The following is a 19349-nucleotide window of genomic DNA, read 5'->3' as shown; positions in this document are numbered from 1 at the left end:
GTGCTGGGATTACAGGTGTGAGCCACTGCTCCCAGCCAGGATTTTCTTTTCTATCACATTGTCAGGCTGCAAATTTTCTGAACTTTTATGCTGTGTTTCCCTTTTAAAACTAAATGCCTTTAACAGTACCCAGGTCACCTCTTGAATGCTTTGCTGCTTAGAAATTTCTTCCACCAAATACCCTAAATCATCTCTCTCAAGTTCAAAGTTCCACAAATCTCTAGGGCCAAAATGCCACCAGTCTCTTTACTGAAACATAACAAGAGTCACCTTTGCTCCAGTGGATGGACTTAATGCTCTCAGGGTAGCAGAGGAAGTTATTTTAAGTGATTGGAGGCCCTACTGTAAGCTGCAGTAGCAGAGAGAGGAAAGGAGAGTTGGGGGTCTGACTCCTGCTCTTACATCTCCTAGTATTGTCACCTCCCAGCTGTATGAGCTTGGGCTGTGGTTTAATCTTCCCTGTGTCACAGTTTTACCTCTAAAAAATGGGGCAGTACAATGATTCTCAGCTCACGAGCTACTATGAAGATTAAATTAGTTAATACATGTAAAATCTGTAGAACATAGTACCTAACATGGTATAAATACCAACTAGGAGCAAGAGGCTCGGCTGGCAATGAGGGAAAGTGCTTCTCAAACGTGCAGTGCTTCTCAAACGTGAATGAGAATATGACCCTTAGGGGATCTTGCTGAAAAGGAAGATTCTGATTTTGTGGGTCTAGGTGGGGCCTAAGATTCTTCTGCATTTTTAACAAGCTCCCTCCCTGGTGCCGCTGTTGCCCCATCTCTGGGCTTCACTTGGAGGGGCAGGGTTGTAGCAGCACTGATGGCCCATCTGGGAGTGCCTGGTGGTCATCTGTAATGGCATCGTGCACACTTGACTGGTGCTCTTCTTGGCTGCAGTTCAGGACTAGAGAGTACATGTTGGGGCTGACCCCAGGGTTTGCTTCTTAATTGTGGATCGGATAGGAAGATTCATCTGGCCAGGGGACATGGGGACATTGAGTACTAGCAGTTGCAGCATCTGGAGTCAGCTGTGGGTGCCAGGCCTTGCATGCTGAGGAGTAGAGCCAAGAGGGGGCTGGTGGAAGGGCAGGAGAAGACAGTGAGGCCAGGCAGTAGGTATAGGACGGAGGTGCCGAGAGAGGTGATGGTCAGAGAGGAGCAGTGTCAGTGTATAAACTATGGAGACAGTAAAATACTTATTGCCAAAGTCTTACTGAGTCACATTCTGTTAATGTTTCATGATTTAGTAGGCTTTTTGTTTTCTTGGCAGTGCCTCAAGTACATGATAAACAGCAATTAATTAGAAACATTTTTTATGCTTCTCATCAGTAGTATGCCTGGTAACAGGAATGCCACTATATGTTGCTTTCTACTGGTGCAGTAGGTTCTTGATAGGTGGACGTGAGGCTGGTGGGCTCCCTGGATCACTTGGGTTTCAACTGTAGTCAGCATGCCATATGTTCAGCAGGTAGAGGAGAGGCTGAGTGCAGGATTCCCACCGAAGGGGTAAAAATCATTCCAAGGAGATTCCCAAGTCCCATTTCCGGGGAGAAGTTAATGTGGCAGTGGGAGAGGCTAGTGGGTGTTTTTTTTTTTTTTTTTGACAGATGGACATGCGAGATTGAGACAAATTCTACTAAGTTTTGGTCAGTATTTCTTTGGGTCACATTCCTCTTTTGTTCAGTAGAGTGTTAGAGTCACACACCTACATTTCTGATGTATTTGGCATGCTCTTATAGAAACTTTACCTGGTGGTTCTTCATATCGTTCCTCCCGATTCCTGTGTCAGGGGCCAGGTGCCTCCTTTGAGTTGCATGGGGATGGTACAACTGTATTTACAGACAGCTCCCGTTTAGAGGCGCGGCACTGGAGTGATGGGTCAGACCGCTTTAGAGACTGTTGTCTACATTCCTGCCATCTCCTCTCTGTGGCTGCTCATCCTAACCCTGCCCAGTGGCCACCTACATCTTGCCTGTTGGCCACCAGCAGTGGCCAGGAACCACGCTTCTCCTTTGTTCATCTGGCTGAGCCTGCCTTCTTTTCTTGTGGGAATCAGAACTTGACTGCATTTATTTAATGGGTTTTCATTAAAAATCACATTTAGATAAAGAGAAGAAAATATAAAACGTTTTCTAACCTCACTACTGCCAACTGTGACCTGAAGAATTTGTGAGATTATGAATTCCTGTAAGTATCACTTAAATTGAGCTTGTTTCTCTGAGAAGCAATGGATTTTTAAAAATCCCTGTCAGGGAAAATAGAGAATAAATTCATTCTACTACCTCCTGGCTTTACTAAATGAGCAAATCATTTAGTGGAACAAGAGCAGTATAATAACCAATGAAATCAGAATTCCAAGGGCAAATAATCTCCATTCTCATCATTGTAGTGGGTGAGGGGAAGATGGAAGCTTTTCTACACTTTTCTTTTTTTTTGAAGTTTTAACTTTGCAAGGTATTATTCAGTTCCCGAATAAGACCATTTGCTAAACTGTGTGAAACTTAGTTGGCTCTAAAAGATAAAAGTTGTTTCTCATCATCCCTACGAATTCCCTACAAGGATGTAACTTTGTAAAATTGATTTCTGGTCTCTTTGGTAGACATTAATGTCACATAAATCCACCATGAAACCTGGGTTTCAAATTATGCTGCAAGTTTATTCTTAGGAGTAAGCTGAGGGGACATTCTCAAAGGCAAGTTAGTATTCTTATTCTAGTGACAATTTTACCAATACTATTCCCTACATCAGTTTTTGAATGTTCTTTCTCTTAATTTGGTCAACATTTATATATTTATTTGTTTAACCAATGTTTATTGCTTAAAGGCACATCCCACCATTTCTTTCAATGTCTAGAGCTATCATCCTAGACATTTTGTTTTATCTTTCTCTCTTCCAGCAAATAAAACAAACAGAGAGACAGCCAGGGCTCTAAAATAAAATAAAAATGGAAGTGGATGGGCCATTTTATTGTTTATAGTTGGATTCTGCTTGTGGAAATGAAACTGACAGAGCTTGTAAACATAAAGCCAGAGGGGGAAAGGACGTAAACTCAATTTTAGGATGTGAATCTGGACTCTCTCTGGAAATGAAGATTTCCTTAGTGTAATCTCTTGGGTGAGCACTTAAAGAATACTAATTCATCAACTCTCCTTGGGTTCTACAATTTTAGTAAAGACAGAGTTTTATTCTGTGTCTGATAGATAATTTTACTTGTCTTTTCACTTCTTAGTTGACAGTATGTTTTGTAATAGACGTGGCTTTAAATTCTTCCTTTTAAATGTAGTCATTAACATATGTTTCTCTGTGTTGCTACCACCATGATCAGCGTTGCTAAGAAAATAATTCATATTATTGTATATGTCAACAGCAAATTATTTTCCTTTAGCGATTTCTACAGGCATTAAAATGAGCAATCTGTTCTGCAAATCCTGAAGTGCATTTTGGCATTTTTTCTATAGTACTTTGCCAACATCTATAAGCACCATTAAAATCACCATCATTAGAAAAGACTTTTAGAACAACTCAAAATGCAAGTGGAAGAAATATCTGATGCCAAGCCCAGAAGGGGTTTTACTAAGTACTATTTCAAAGATAAATCAGTTAAAAAAAATTTTGGAGGGGTGGAAAAAGAGTTTGTTTGGTTTTTTTTAAATAGCATAACTATTTGCAAGTACGAAAAAGTACTTTGCACTTTCTGACTCTATGTGTTGGAGCTCAAATCTTCTAGACCAACTGGTCGGGATTACTTTTACAGGTTCTAGATGGTAAGGCCCTCAAATCAAAGCCAACCCCTAGCATGCATTTTTTATGACTTCACATTGGTCTGACATGTATACTAAACTTAAATATTTATATTTAAGTTCTGTGCTGTTTCCCTTGGTTTTACTGAAGCTCCTGTGATACAACTAAATAGTGTCTGTTATAAAAAGTAGTATACCCAAAGGATTATAAATTATTCTACTACAAAGACACATGCACACGTATGTTTATTGCGGCACTATTCACAATAGCAAAGACTTGGAATCAACCCAAATGTCCATCTGTGACAGACTGGATTAAGAAAATGTGGCACATATACACCATGGAATACTATGCAGCCATAAAAAAGGATGAGTTTGCGTCCTTTGTAGGGACATGGATGCAGCTGGAAACCATCATTCTTAGCAAACTATCACAAGAAGAGAAAACCAAACACCGCATGTTCTCACTCATAGGTGGGAACTGAACAATGAGATCACTTGGACCGGGAAGGGGAACATCACACACTGGGGCCTATCATGGGGAGGGGGGAGTGGGGAGGGATTGCATTGGGGAGTTATACCTGATGTAAATGATTAATTGATGGGTGCTGACGAGTTGATGGGTGCAGCACACCAACATGGCACAGATATACATATGTAACAAACCTGCACGTTATGCACATGTACCCTAGAACTTAAAGTATAATTAAAAAAAAAAATAAATAAATAAATAAATAAAAAATAAAAATAAAAAATAAAAAAATAAAAAGTAGGCTTTCTTCACATCATAGTCTTTCAGTCTTCAAAGGACATTTTTCGGTAACTTCTTGCTGGTGGTTATCATTCAGTGGCATAAGGAGAGTCACATTTGAGTGGGAGTCTGAGGCTTTGTTTCTTGCCTTGCTTTGCCTTCATTACTGCGTGATCTGGGGTCACGTTCTGGGCCTTCATCTCCTCATCTGTAAAATGAAGAGGTTGCTCTAGATTGTCTGGAAGCTCCCTTTCCACTTGAAGTTTCTCTGAATCCTTGGACCACGGCTGTTAGGTTCACATCATGTTCATCTGCTACAGTGCTTTGTTTAATTACATCTCAGTACGTTTTTTAAGCAAATTACTTTGGTCTCACAGGCTCATTCTCTGTCATCCTGTCCTTTTAAAAGTTTTGCTTTTCCAACCACGAAGACATTTGGAAAGCTTGCCCTGTGGATTACATCTCTACCCTAGCTCAAAACAATTTGAAATAATGGGGAAGACTGATTATAATCTAGACACTAGCATGGCTGCTGATTATCAAGCTGTGTTCCTAGCAATCTCACAAGTCTCATAAGTGCTACAAAGTGTGTTAAGAATGGTCTGGTGCTGTTTTGTTTTGTTCAAATAGGTTGAGCAGAATCCTGGGGAAATAAGCATAATGTCAGTTTCTGCAAGAGAGTGAGGTGGCAATAGAAGGGTGTTTGCTTTGTTGTCTTAGGTTTTTAGATCACCGATACCCATAGTCTAGTACGCTTCATTAGGCTTCTTGATTTCTCTGCCTTTGCTCAGTCAGCAGGACGTTGCTTGCATGCACTTCCTTAGGCGATTTGAAGCCTACCATATGGCATTTTATATATGGCAACTAATACAGTGTTAACTGAAGTAAATGTGAAAAATGAGCTTGATCCTTAATTGCGTATGTGTACAATGTTCTTCCAAAATATTTTGTTTTTCATGTATATAGTAATGTATTTCAAAAAAAAAAAAACAGCATTTTTGGAAAGAGGATGAGTTTGGGAGTCGGAGGCTGTGTAGTCTTTTTGGATCCTGACCTCTAGCTATCCCTGGATTCACAGCCACTTGGGTTATTTTCAGGTTGGTGTGTACGCTGTATAACCCAAGTTGCAGCACCAGTGAAATGGTTCACATTCGACTAGTGAAGAATTGTGTGGGCTTGTTTTGGTTCAGGTGAGAAGAGTTCCTGGGTCAAGCGGTCACCTTCATAAAACCGAAGACGGGGACTGGGAGTGGAGTGACGATGAGATGGATGAGAAGAGCGAAGAAGGGAAAGCAGCTTTTTCTCAGGAAAAGGTAAATGACATCGTTGACGATGAGCTCATCTGTGTAAATTTTATTTTTGTGATCATGTGTGTTATATATATTAATGGACACATAATTGTTTTACAGTCACGAAGAGTAAAAGAAGAAAATCCAGAGGTGAGCTGTGGCTATTTGTCTATTATTTTGCCATTTCATTTCTTTCTTGGGGTATCAGAGTCTGATCCATTTAGGGGAGATGCTTCAGAATGTCACAGAGTAGAAAGAAAGAGGAAAGGCACATGGACTTTACAGCTCTTGATTCTGTCTGACTTTGAGCTGAATAAATCCGGGCAAATTACTTTGCTTTCTGAGCCTGTTTCCTCATCTGTCAGATGAGGATGATCCCAGTACTTATACTAAAGTTGCCATGAGGATTGGCAGTCACGTACACAAAACCCTCCCTGGAATCCTTGACACAGACTAGGTAATCAATTAATTTTAACTCTTAGGATTACTGCCTTTAGAAAACATAGTAAGCATACAGGCAAAATGTCTTCCATGTTTTTTGTTTGCGATGAAGTAGATATTAAAATGGTTAGAAACTCTTGGTTGAATCTGTTGGTCTTGGTTTTTAAATCTTCTGAATGATACCTTAGTAGGTTAAGGAGCACTCAAAAAATTTTAACAGTTTCCCTTTGAGGCCTGGTCATCTTTTGATTAAGAGAGCATATTTGATTTACTTCCTCCATCTGATTAATTATCCTAATACCTAATGACTAGTGATAACTGTAGTTCACAAAACTTGCTAATTCTCCTAGAGGAAATTTGAGTGTATTTAAATAGCTCCAAATATTTTACAGACCTAGTAATTAATGCATACCTTAATAAATTCTCATTAAGAAAACAAAAAAACTTTGGGCTACAAATGATATCCATCCCAATTTTTTTTTCATTAGCAGACATTTCCTTTTGATTAAATGTAGTACCTCTCATCATTGAATTTGAAGTGGCAGTAGCCAGCTGGGTCTTGTAAGGAAGAAGGCAGCAGAGCCATAGGAGAAGAAAGCCACCCTTTCTTCTCCTTTTCTTTCCTCTCACCCTTCTGTCTCCATCTTTCATGCCATATGGATAGCCCTTTCCTAGGCATTTTCCAGCTTGCCTGCCTCCCCATGGTAGCTCTCCTTCAGATTTTATTTTCTCCTCTGTTTATCATTTAATTCACCTCTCCATTTCATACATAAAATATAAACTTTGGCCAGGTGTGGTGGCTCAGTCCTGTAATCCCAGCACTTTGGGAGGCCGAGTCGGGCGGATCACGTGAGGTCAGGAATTCGAGACCAGCCTGGCTATGGCTAACATGGCGAAACCCTGTCTCTACTAAAAATACAAAAATTAGCTGGGCATGGTGGCAGGTTCCTGTAATCCCAGCTACTCGGGATTATGAGCATTGCTCGAACCTGGGAGGTAGAGGTTGCAGTGAGCTGAAATTGTGCCACTGCACTCCAATCTGGGTGACAGAGCCCGACGCTGTTTTAGAAAAAGTATATATATATATATATATATATATATAAGCTTTGATCAGAGACCTCATCGCCCTTTGTTAGGAGCAGTGGTGATGAGCCCCACATGGAACACATTGGCTACACCGATGTTGTGCTGTTTTCAGAATGATCTTAACCATGTATCATGAACTGTGCTTCTCCTTCCTTTCTCTCATTTTATCTAAGGTACAGAGTCTAGGCTTTTCTGCTATTTCTAAGAGTATCTCTTACTAAAAGTGTCAGTTCTGCTGAGAAATAGAACAAAATAACATGGTTAAAGTAGCATCGTCGACCCACAAAGCATTTGTTATTCACTGCAAGAAATCTTCATTGGACGATATCCATTGGATCCTGCCTTGCTAGTAAGGCTGGTGGGTACAGGTCATAAGGATTTAAGATAATCTCTTACTGCGTGCTTGTTGAAATTGCTCTGATAACTGATTTGTTATTTGGAGAATAGCAGTATCTTTTTGGCGAGAATATTTTCTGCACAGACAGGAAGAGAAAGACTATGTAGCATGCTGTGAGTTGATCTTCAGGCATCAGTTCTGACCTTCTTAAGTGGGATGTGAAAGTCATAGGTGGTTTACTGCATCTAGACTCATTTGATTTCTCAGCGCCATATGTCTGTTAATGTATTGACTTATAATTAAAGAAGCATTGAATAGACCTCTTATTTCATTGAAAGGATACATGTGTTTGCATGTAAACACTTCCATCAAATTTTAGGAATAACAAGCCCCACCTGTTATTGTACAGCTTCTCGGCTAGATTTTTGATACCTGTTCCTTTGACAGCTTTGACATTTGATTATCTTGAGCTGTATTAAGAGATGCTATAGTGATGCTTCCTTTGTCCTTTCAGCTTTTAATGAAAGTATCCCTTTGCCAACTACCCCAAACTGCTTTCTGTAAGCAAAGCATGAAGTATTTATCTATTATAAAGGAAATTAAAAAGTGTTAAATATGTAAATACTCAGCAAATATGTATTATGTCCCTACTATGTGCCTTGTCTTAGTAGGTTTAAGAGATACATCAGTGAGAAATACAGAGCAAAATCCCTGTCCTTGTGGAGCTCACATTCTTATGGGAGTAGGTAAACTATATAATAGCCTTAATAAGAAAGTAAATTATGTGGTTTGTTACAATGGAATAGGAGTGATAGAAAGAAACAATGGGATGGGGGCCTCAGGGAGTGTGGTGGGAGGTTATAATTTTAGATGACTTGGTCAGGATAGGCCTTACTGAGAAGAGACAAAGAATAATTATTTGAAAATCATAGGAGAATGACATAGAATAAAAACTGAAAGACCACTTTTATCCTGCTCCCTTTTTCACCCGTGACTCACTTCGTTCCACAGAAGTCATCCGTTTGAACAGAGTTTTCTTCCAGACCTTTTCTGTTTCTTTCCGTACTAATATGTTCATTAAAAAAATCTAGAATGTCATTTTAAAAACATGAATGCAATTATAAAAACTAGAAAATATTTTTGCAACTTGCTTGATTGTTTTGGCAATCTTTCCACCTTAGGAACTATCGATCTGCCTCTTTTTTATTTACTGGCACATAGTATTGTATTAGATGAATGAAAATTGTTTATTTAACCATTTCCTTCTTGGTGAGCACTTAGGCTGCTATTACAAACATCATTCCCTTAACTTTTTTGTGTATGTATTTCAGGGGGCACATAGATAAGTAAATCATAGGTACTTAGATTGTGATTGCTTTGTTTCTGTGTCTGCTGATTTTGAATTTGTGTAGTTGCTATCAGTAGCTGTACCAATCGATATATACAGCTTCTGACAGAGCCCCTTACACCTGTCAACATATTTGAGAGCGAAAATGCTTATCTGTGCCAAATAACACATTTAAATGCCAGAGTATTTACATTTTAATAAGCTTTTTCGTGTTTGTCATTACATTGCAATTCAGTTGTTTTTTGACTATACGCCACTAGAAGATTGAGATAGTATTTTATGAAAAAAATGAAAAACATGAAAGTTTGTGTTTCTTTTGTAAACAGGTGCATGAGTAGGCATATAGTATTTATGAGTAGGTCAGAAGTGATCCGAGGGATCAGAAGACATATGATTGAGGTGAAGTTCAGAAAAGTAGCTTTGTTAGTACCATGTTTAGACAGAGTAAGGTGCTACAATAAACTAGGGATATTTTAGGAATGCTTAATGAGTGAGGGGCTGTTTGTCCTCCCAGTAAGTGTGAGGTAGAATGTCCAAGTATTACAGTATTAATCGGAGAAGACTGAGAAGGCCAGAGTGGGATGTTTGTCAGAGGGACATTGAGAAGATCCACCTTATCCTGGGCCATATTTGGAGATCCTCGTAAGTCCAAGAGAATTTCCAGTATAATCTGTAAGGTGTTAGAGTTGCGTTACTTATCTTGGGATTCAGATCTGGCTTGAGATTCATAGCCATCCACATTGAAAAATTGGCCCTGTGTTCCTAACACTTTATACTGATACTTTAGAAATATCAAAGTATTTAAAAAGGATGAGTTCGTGTCCTTTGTAGGGACATGGATGAGGCTGGAAACCATCGTTCTGAGCAAACTATTGCAAGGACAGAAAACCAAACACCACATGTTCTCACTCATAGGTGGGAATTAACAATGAGATCACTTGGACACAGAGTGGGGAACATCACACACCAGGGCCTGTCATGGGGTGGGGGGCAGGGGGGAGGGATAGCATTAGGAGATATACCTAATGTAAATGACAAGTTAATGGGTGCAGCAAACCAACATAGCACATGTATACCTATGTAACAAACCTGCATGTTATGCACATGTACCCTAGAACTTAAAATATAATAATAATAAAAAAAGAAATATCAAACTATTAGTCACCCACTAGTACTTAATAATTTATAGTAAGTAGATAGCTCATCCTCATTTCATTTGTTTATCATCATATTCTACTTGGTTGATGGAAGCCAGTGAAGACTAAAGGTTAATAAAAATGTGAATATTAATAACATTAATTAATTAAACAGATGTTTAATCTGTGCCTGATTTCCACATGGAACTGTGTTAGGCAGTGTGGGGATTTCATAAAAGCAAAGGGAGCCCACTAGCTGGACACTTTTCATCTCTTTGGGAGTCAGGGGAAGGGGTGGTATTTGCAAGGACAGTTTCCTTAGGTAGTGTTTCTTAGCTTATATAAAACTTTTCAACTGTTATCCCATTATATTTTTGTCAAAAATAATAAGTACATGTTTTATGACTTTTTGTCAATTTTGCATTATATCCTAATTTTCCACATAAAAAGTGAAATAAATTGACTTTATTTTTAAATTTGTAGTTTCATTTGGGTTCATTTAACTGAGGAGGGCATTTGCTAAGGCTTCCATTAAAGTTGCATTCTTTTTTATAGTAGCATCTCAGTTAGGTGACATGAAAATGAACAATTCACAACCCTGACTGGAAACCTTTAAAAATGCAATGTCTAGACTCAACCCACAGATTCTGATTTGGTAATTTGGGGTGATGTCCAGGCAACTCTTGGTTTTTAAAAAGCTGGATTCTGATTCACAGGATTCTGATTCACAGCTAGGATCAAGGACTGGCTAGGAAAACTGCACAAATCCCTCGGAATCTGGAAGTCCAGACTGGAATCCAGGAAGCTGGTGTGCTCAAAATTCCTGAAGATTTGTTTTAAATGTCTGTCAGAAATTTCCAAAATAAAAATAAGAAAAAAGACAATGTTTCAGAAATCCCTTGGAAAAGTTGTCTTTATTTAATGAAGGGTAATGAAGCAGGTGGGAAAGGTTTCTCGCTGAAGCCCAGTAGGGTTCACAAACGGTACATTGAAAAGTTTTGCTATCAAGAATCTAGACTTGGCTAATTACGGAAATGTTTCTGTTTCCTAACTCTGGGAGTTTGCTCTAAGGAGAAAATACATTTGGTATTTAAATTGAGTTAATTTTATTAGAGATTAGATGCAATGTGAAAACTAATTTTTCCCTTATATTACTTATTGCTATTGTCACATTTTATTTAAGACTGCTGTTAGCTTTTAAAAATTATTTTTATGGGCCAGGTGCAGTGGTTCATGCCTGTAATCCCAGCACTTGGAGTCTGACGTGGGTGGATCACCTGAGGCCAGGAGTTCGAGACCAGCCCGGCCAACATGGTGAAACACTGTCTCTACTAAAAATACAAAAAATTAGCCAGGCACAGTGGCATGTACCTGTAATCCTAGCTACTCAGCAGGCTGAGGCAGGGGAATCCCTTGAACCCAGGAGGCAGAGGTTGCAGTGAGCTGATACACGCCACTGCATTCCAGCCTAGGCAAATGAAAGAAACTCCGTCTCAGAAAAAAAAAAAAAAAAAATATATATATATATATATATATATGTGTGTGTGTGTGTGTGTGTGTGTATTATTTCTATGAAAACATGTTTTCCAAATGCCCGTAAGCTGTCAAACATGTTTGTTCTATATCCATATGGAGATGGAGAGACAGATTTGATTTCTCCCTCCACCTTTATTATGGTTATCCTTAGTCATCACAGACTGCTTTAACCTGATATTTTCATGATACCACTTTCTAAAAGGTGTTGTTGTTGCAGGTGACTGCCCTTCTGACTAGTTATGAGGAAAGGTAGATATGTTACCAGAAATCCGGAAATCTACAGTATATCTGAAAGTGAACTTTTGATTTTGGAATAATTTTCGGTTTATAGAAACATTGCCGAGACAGTGCAGAGTTCCCATATACTCTTAACACAGTCTCCCCCACTGTTGATTTCTAATGTAATCCTGACAAATTTGTTACAACTCAGAAACCAGCGCTGCTATGTGACTGTTAACTAAGCCCCAGAATTTATTCCAATGTCACTAGTTTGCCTACTAATGCCCCTTGTTTTTGCCAGGATCCTATCCAGGATAGCACATTGCATTTAGCTATAATATTTGCAAAAGCAGAAAAGGAGTTCGTTAGGCAGAGCTCTATGAAAAATTGGAAAGCAGATGTTGTCTCTTTCTTGTCTCCATCGTGAGATCTTTTCCTTTCTTATCCTGTTCTAAATCCCCATCAAAGTCTATTGCCATGGTGGTGTTCAACATTAATTCATTGTTTTTGCCTCCTCCTCTGATATGGTTTGACTGTGTCCCCACCCAAATCTCATCTTGAATTGTAACTTTCATAATCCCTACATGTCATGGGAGGGACCCAGTGAGAGGTAATTGAATCATGGCGGTGGGTTTTCCCATGCTTTTCTCGTGATGGTGTATAAGTCTCATGAGATCTGATGGCTTTATAAAGGGTAGTTCTCCTGCACACACTCTCTTGCCTACTACCATGTAAGATGTGCCTTTGTTCGTCCTGCACCTTCTGCCGTGATTGTGAGGCCTTCCCAGCCACATGGACCTGCGAGTCCGTTAACCTGCTTTTTCTTTATAAATTACCCAGTCTCGGGTATTTATTCATAGCAATATGAAAGCGGACTAATACACCTTCCCATCAAAACACTCATTCTCTCAAATGTCCATCCTATAGCAAATTGTTTAAAAGGAAAAGAAAAACCCTGATAAGTTGACAGCTGCTTAATGTGTTAGCTTTCTTACAAGTTTTTACACTTAGAAGAGTATACCCAAAAGACCGTGCCCTAATCCCAAAGAATGGATCTGTAGTAGTGACATTTGGAGGAATACAGTTTGTTGTCAAGGAAGGTGTTTTGTACAGAGGCTTCCTGTATTAGGCCATCCTTGCATTGCTACCTGGGAGTGGATTATTTAGAAAGAAAAGATTTAATTGACTCACGGTTCTGCAGGCTGTATAAGCATTGATGCTGGCATCTGCTTAGCCTCTGGGAAAGCCTCAGGGAGCTTTTGCTCATGGCGGAAGGCGAAGTGAGAACAGGCACATAATTTGGTGAAAGCAGGAGCAACATAGAGAGTGGGGAGGAGGTGCCATACACTTTTAAATGACCAAATCTCATGTGAACTCAGAGTGAGAACTCACTTGTCACCAAGGGAATGGCCCAAGCTATTCATGAGGGGTCCACCTCCATGATCCAAACACCTGCCATCAGGCCGCACCTCCAACATTGAAGATGACATTCTTTTTTTTCTTTGTTTTTGAGACAGAGTCTCACTTTGTCACTCAGGCTAGAGTGCAGTGGCGCAATCACAGCTCACTGCAATCTCTGCCTCCTGGGTTCCAGTGATTGTCGTGCCTCAGCCTCTCAAGTAGCTGGGACTACAGGCGCAAAGCACCACACCTGGCTAATTTTTGTATATTTAGTAGAGAAGGGGTTTTGCCATGTTGCCCAGGCTAGCCTCGAACTCTTGGCCTCAAGTGATCCACCCATCTCAGCCTCTCAAAGTGCTGGGATTAGAGGCATGAGCCACCACGCCCAGCTGAGGATTACATTTCAACATGAGATTTGGGTGGGAACAAATATCCAAACTATATTACCTCCCTGTCCAGCTCTCCTGTACATCCCTGCACATTTTCTGAGGAATTACCATATTGCTTGTACATCAGAGTGGAGGCTGGTCCCCTCATTGTATTCAGGGTTACACCTACACAGTGAGGTTGCAGAGTGTGTGTGGGGTTCCAGCCCCCCAACTTAGTTGATTAGCCCTCCATCCTGATTATTGTGCAGGGCAGAAGTTGGGTCTCCCCAGGGGAAGGAGAAGTTTTTACCTCTTAGTAAATGCCACTAAGGTTTTTCAGGTTACAGTAGTTCTTTGACTAAAGGAAGTCACAGTGCTGTTTATAAGTACTGATGTGGCCTTTGGTTGTACCACAAATTTAAGTTAAGATTGTGGAATCACCCTGAAAGATTCTTTACAAGAAATCATTTGAAGTAGGCCCAGATCCTCTGGCTGGTTAATGAATACAGGTTGTTTGTTCTTCTAACATAGTCATTTTCCCCTAACATCTTATTGTAAAAATAAATATAGCAACATTGAAACATTGTATAGTGAACCCCATATACCTATAATCTAGTTATCATCATTACTGTACTTGCTCTGTCACATGTATATCCATCTATTCATCCTTCAGTCCATCTTAACTTTTTGATGCATTTCAAAGTAAATTGCAGACATCAATATACTTCTCCCTATTACTTCACTACCACCATAGTTATTTTGGAAGAAGCATGGAGAGTAAGAATTTTATGCTCTTAAACTTTAGAAAGCTCTTCCCACAAATAATTTTTGATGATTTCTGATTTAGAATTGATAGTAAGTTTAGAAATGGGAGATCCTTTTTGTTCATTTTCATTGCTGTTTCTCTTTGAGTTTTTTCTTTTTTTTTTTTTTTGTCTGTCAAGTTTTGCTCGAGGGCAGAGTTCCCAAAAGTAGAGCTCCAGGCAAAAATAATTTGGGTGTAACCTTAGAGTTGGGTTTCTAACTTTGAGAGAAGAGTATAACCTATCAATCACTTCAGCATTTCTCTTGGGTAAATGTCTTTTAAAAATGCAACTATCCTTATGTATTTTTGAAATACAGTGAATAATTGCTCCTAGTTACAATTAAAGGGGTAGATTTTATTAACCCTAACATTCTTTCATTGAGGGTCTGTTAACCTTAGATGAAATTGTGCAATGAGAAAAAATTATCCTGTGACATCTTTTGGTTATCAAGTTTAAAATATCAAATAATTGATGTTTTTCACTTTAGCTTAGTGGTTCTTTAACAGTATAATGAGGGTTGTTTGGGGAACTTGGTAAAGACACAGATTCTCTTCCATCTCTGTGGAATTCTGAGTCATAGGCCGGGAGGGGCCTAGGGGTCTTTAACACTTGTCCTAGGTGATTCCAACACAGGTAGTCAAAGAGCCATACTTTGGTAAATATTGCTTTATGATCGTTTGGAAATTACTGGTTATGATAATTGGGACTTAATGTATCCACACTCACTGTGTCTCCTTTTGGCTTTCTTGAATGCTGTAACAATGGCTCTCATAACAGATTGCAGTGAACGCCAGCACCATCCCCGAACAAATACAGTCCCTCTCTGTGCACGACTCTCAGGTATGTTTCTCTGCCAGTCATTCCATTTGAGATGCTTTGTAGACAGATCTTTTAAAAAACCGACATTTTAGAAAGATAGACAATTTCAAGGTAGTGCCTCCAAATCAAGGGCTTATAAGCTGTCTTTTTAAATAGGTTTCTATTGACCATGCTTTGTGGGACCTCCAGCCTTTAAATGATAGGCTCAGGAGTGAGAATTGATTACTAGACTGCTCCTCAAATTGCTGGTACTGTGGAAGAGGAGAAAAGGAAAGAAAATGACACCATTCTGTTATATTCCAGCCACAGAACATTGTGGTTAATTGATACTTTTCTTTTTTGCTCCTGGTTGGATTTCTGTAACCTGTTTTCGTAATTCTGTTATCATTGAATTTTATGGGCCAATTCATCTCTACAACTTGCCTTGTAAAAATAATAGTCCAGTAACTGTGACATGCATTTATAATGCATATTTATTAAAGTTATGGGACAGAAGACGTGTGCTGTGAGTCATGGTGGGAGGTGATGAGGGATGCTAAGCAATCCAGGGAAAGACCTAGGGGCAGAGAACCAGAGCACAGGCCTGCATTCTGGGTCTGCTGTGTAATTAACAGGCAAGCCCTTTTGTTCTCAACGTGGTTGTACTATAAAGCATCACCACTGTCAGGATCATAATTTTCTTTCTTTCAGACTCTGCATATTCAATTTAAATTCATTTCTGTTTTACTTGGTCTGTGTTTTATAAAATTAACCATATGTTGGGGAGATAATTAGAGTGATTTTGTTGGCTTCAGGAAGCCTGTTTGAGGTCAGATGGCTAATGCTGGGCCCTTATTTTATAGCTGAGGGAGTGAAGACTTGTAGAGGTGAAGTGGCTCCCCCACAGTCACACCACTGGTTAGAGGCCAAGTCAGGATTTGGTTTAGGTCTTTGCACTGTATCAGGCAACTCAGTAAGAGACTTTGAGATAAACTGTAGGGATTGGTTGAATGATAAAAGGCAAGTTAAGAATAATAATGGATCAGAGGGCAAAGAGAGTAAAGGAAACAGGAACAGGGATTAGGATAACTAGTACTGTAGAGCGTTTTATGACTCACTTTCATATATATCATTTTATTCTCCCTGCAGCCTTTTACGGCAGGCAGTATTCAGAGAATGGCTTGCTCATGGTTGCATTTCAGGTCAGTGGTAGAGCCAAGTCTTGACCTGAAATGCCTTATTTTTTCTACTCCAACAATAAGGTCTACTCATGTCCCGGGATTCCCTGAGAACAGGGAGAGGCTGTGTATTGGAGACATTCATGGTTAAGAATCAATATTCAAGAAAATGGGTTCTAGGTGAGAAAGGCAGGAAAGATAAACAGTGGCTGAATCTTCTGGGCCCCTCCTTCCTCTGTATTGCAGGGTTTAAGGTGCCCAGCCTTCGTGGTCCCCAAGTTTCAATGGTAACAGTCCATGGCGTGGCTTGTGAGGTGCCGTTTTAGGTAGCTGGATTTAACACAGCTTATACAAGTTGTTCATGATGCCATTCCTATGACTGAAACTTTCTGTAGGAAACATTCATATCCACAATTGTGATGGGAATTAGGCACCATTTACAACCTTTACATGGAGGTGTTACGATGTCAAACAAGGCCTGCGTGTGTAAAGATCTAGTTTTGAAATTTCCAGAAAGAAGTGGCTCTATGAATCGAGCGATATTGTGATTTTATTCATTCCTTTCCTGATGCAGTTTATAACGCTGTTGGCTGTTTTCCTTTTAAAGAGTCCACCCAATGCTAATGAAGACTACAGAGAAGCTGCTTCTTGCGCCGTGAACCTCGTTTTGAGATTAAGGTAAATAATGCTATTGTTTATTCTGCATTGTTTTTCCCATAGTACAATTTTTTAAATGTCCTTCGTTAACTTTTCATAATATTAGCATAAAATAAAATCGTTAGCTTATTTGATTTCCCTGAACCATGAGTGTATGCTGTATTCCCAGGGCTAATTGTGCTCTTCTAATTGCTTGTTAAAGAAGAGTAAGAAAGAAAAGCACCGTATGAGTGTGTCTGCAGGCTCAGTGTACCTTTCATTATGTTTTTTTTCCTTGCCTTTTCTTTCTTAGGTTTTTTTTTTTTTTTCTTTTTCTTTTTTTTTTTACAATGTAAGATCACAGTAAGAGATTTTTAATGAGTTTCTTTCACACTTCAGCAGTCGGTCTCTGACAGAAATAAACCATGCTTGTACTACAGGTTGCCTGTTCAGAACATTTTTCAGTGGCAAGTTTGATCAACCACTGTGCAAAAATGACAGATATATTTTGAAAGAAATCTCAGTCTTCTAGGAAATGAATACAAATATGGTGCCTGACAGTACGGTCTTTGTCTGCAGTCGAGTGAATGAAAGCGTTTTCCGTTTTAAGGATTTTTTTTTTATTTTTTTATTTTTAAAAGGTTCTTCTTTGTGATATTCGTTGCTAAGATTTTGATATCTCAAGACAGAACTGTTTAAACTGAATTATAAACAGCTTAGTTTACCAGTTCCATCAGAATACTGTCACATCTTTGAAGATGTTTTAAAAGAAGTTATACGTATGTTCTTCTGACCATTAAACAAATAAAGCACGTGCATATACTAGGCATTTTCAGAGTTGTAGCTACAAAAAGCGGGTTCATCATCAAGGTTCGTTTCTGGCCACTACGGATTTTCAGAGTTGTAGCTACAAAAAGTGGGTTCATCCTCAAGGTTAGTTTCCACCCCTCTGAGTTATCATAGTCCATCTAAGTAGACCGTTGGCACCATAATCACCCCCACTTCTGATGGTCATTTATAGTCTGCATTTTTCACATATTTGTCAAGGGAACCTCACAGTAACCCTTGGTGTGATTCAATTCAGAGTTAATTTCCCAGTCAAGAAGTGAAATTATTACAAGGCTGTTGTCCTTATATTTGACAGTAGCCTTGATTATTATTCACAGTTCATGAATTTAGCAGTCACTAAAGAATGAGATAGCCCATTTCCTTTTTGTCTTTTGAACGAAGTACTTTCATTTATATTTTACTTGTTCAGTTATTCATTAATTCAGCCCATATTTACGAGGAGCCCACTGTGCCAGGAGCTCTGTGCCAGGCTCATGTTTGTCATTGAGGTGTAATGGTGAGCAAGACTACTGAGGTTTTAGGCTAGCACACTGAGCATGCAGTGTTGGAAGTGACCTTTAGAATCCAACAGTCCAGTTGCCTACTTTATATATGCAGGAATCTTTTTTTTGGTGTCCCTGCTGGATGTTTACCTAGCTTCTGTGCATACTAAAACTCATATTTTCTCCATCATGGCCCCTTTAATACTAACAAAAGCCTTAAGTGTTGGATGGTTCTTCCTACTTCTGAAGATTAAACTGACTTTTCTGTTCTGGGCTCCTGTGGGCTGTAATTCTCCCCTTTAATGCAAATATCAGACTGCCGGGATAAAAGTCTCCTGGAAAATGTGTTAAAACATGTACCACTGAGCCTTAACTTTAGATATTATTTCGTCCTGGGTACTAGAGCAATATAAGACAAATGTATTTTATTTTTCTGAGAGCCATTTGTAGCTTTGCAAGGAATGTTCTTCTCTTTTCTTAGACAAAATACTGTAAGAATCTTTAGCCTTTTTCTTATGATACAGTTTGTATATTGCTCTTGCAATCCTAGTTGCTCACCTTTATTAATATTTAGTCTGCATCTGCCTTTCTTATATTTTCTCTTGTGGGTGTAGGTTGTTTTCATAAGTTTGTGGCTTAGATCACTAGTCCTACATGATGCTCCAGCAAGAAAGGGTTCTATGTTCAAATAAGTTAAAAAACAATGCACACTATTCATCAGTCTGTGCACGTGCACACACATGCACATACACTTTTTTTTGGAAATCACAACCAATATTAACATATTAAATATTTTAAGAAGTTCTACAAGAAGGGAATTCGTTGAACTTTCTTTAATCTAAAACCTATTTGACCTCATAACTCTTTTTATGTGGCTATTTTGTGTTCCTTTTGTATGTAGTGCCCATATTTAAATACAGGATTCCAGATGTGGTCTGAGCA

General features: G+C 39.1%; 1 protein-coding gene across 1 annotated transcript in view; it reads left to right on the top strand.

Annotated features, from left to right (window-relative positions):
- Positions 1 to 19349, top strand: part of STK39 (serine/threonine kinase 39) — a 295351-nt gene that overhangs the window by 167341 nt on the left and 108661 nt on the right. Inside the window, exons 11-14 of the mRNA XM_023188118.2 lie at positions 5688 to 5810; positions 5907 to 5936; positions 15242 to 15304; positions 17048 to 17118. Of these exons, the coding sequence (XP_023043886.1) occupies positions 5688 to 5810; positions 5907 to 5936; positions 15242 to 15304; positions 17048 to 17118 (287 nt within the window). The remainder of the gene's footprint in view (positions 1 to 5687; positions 5811 to 5906; positions 5937 to 15241; positions 15305 to 17047; positions 17119 to 19349) is intronic.

This window comes from Piliocolobus tephrosceles, chromosome 11 (genome assembly GCF_002776525.5).
Source record: "Piliocolobus tephrosceles isolate RC106 chromosome 11, ASM277652v3, whole genome shotgun sequence".
Lineage (NCBI taxonomy): Eukaryota > Metazoa > Chordata > Mammalia > Primates > Cercopithecidae > Piliocolobus > Piliocolobus tephrosceles.
Note: the sequence above shows the minus strand (reverse complement) of the source record. Positions and strands in the feature narration are given on the sequence as shown.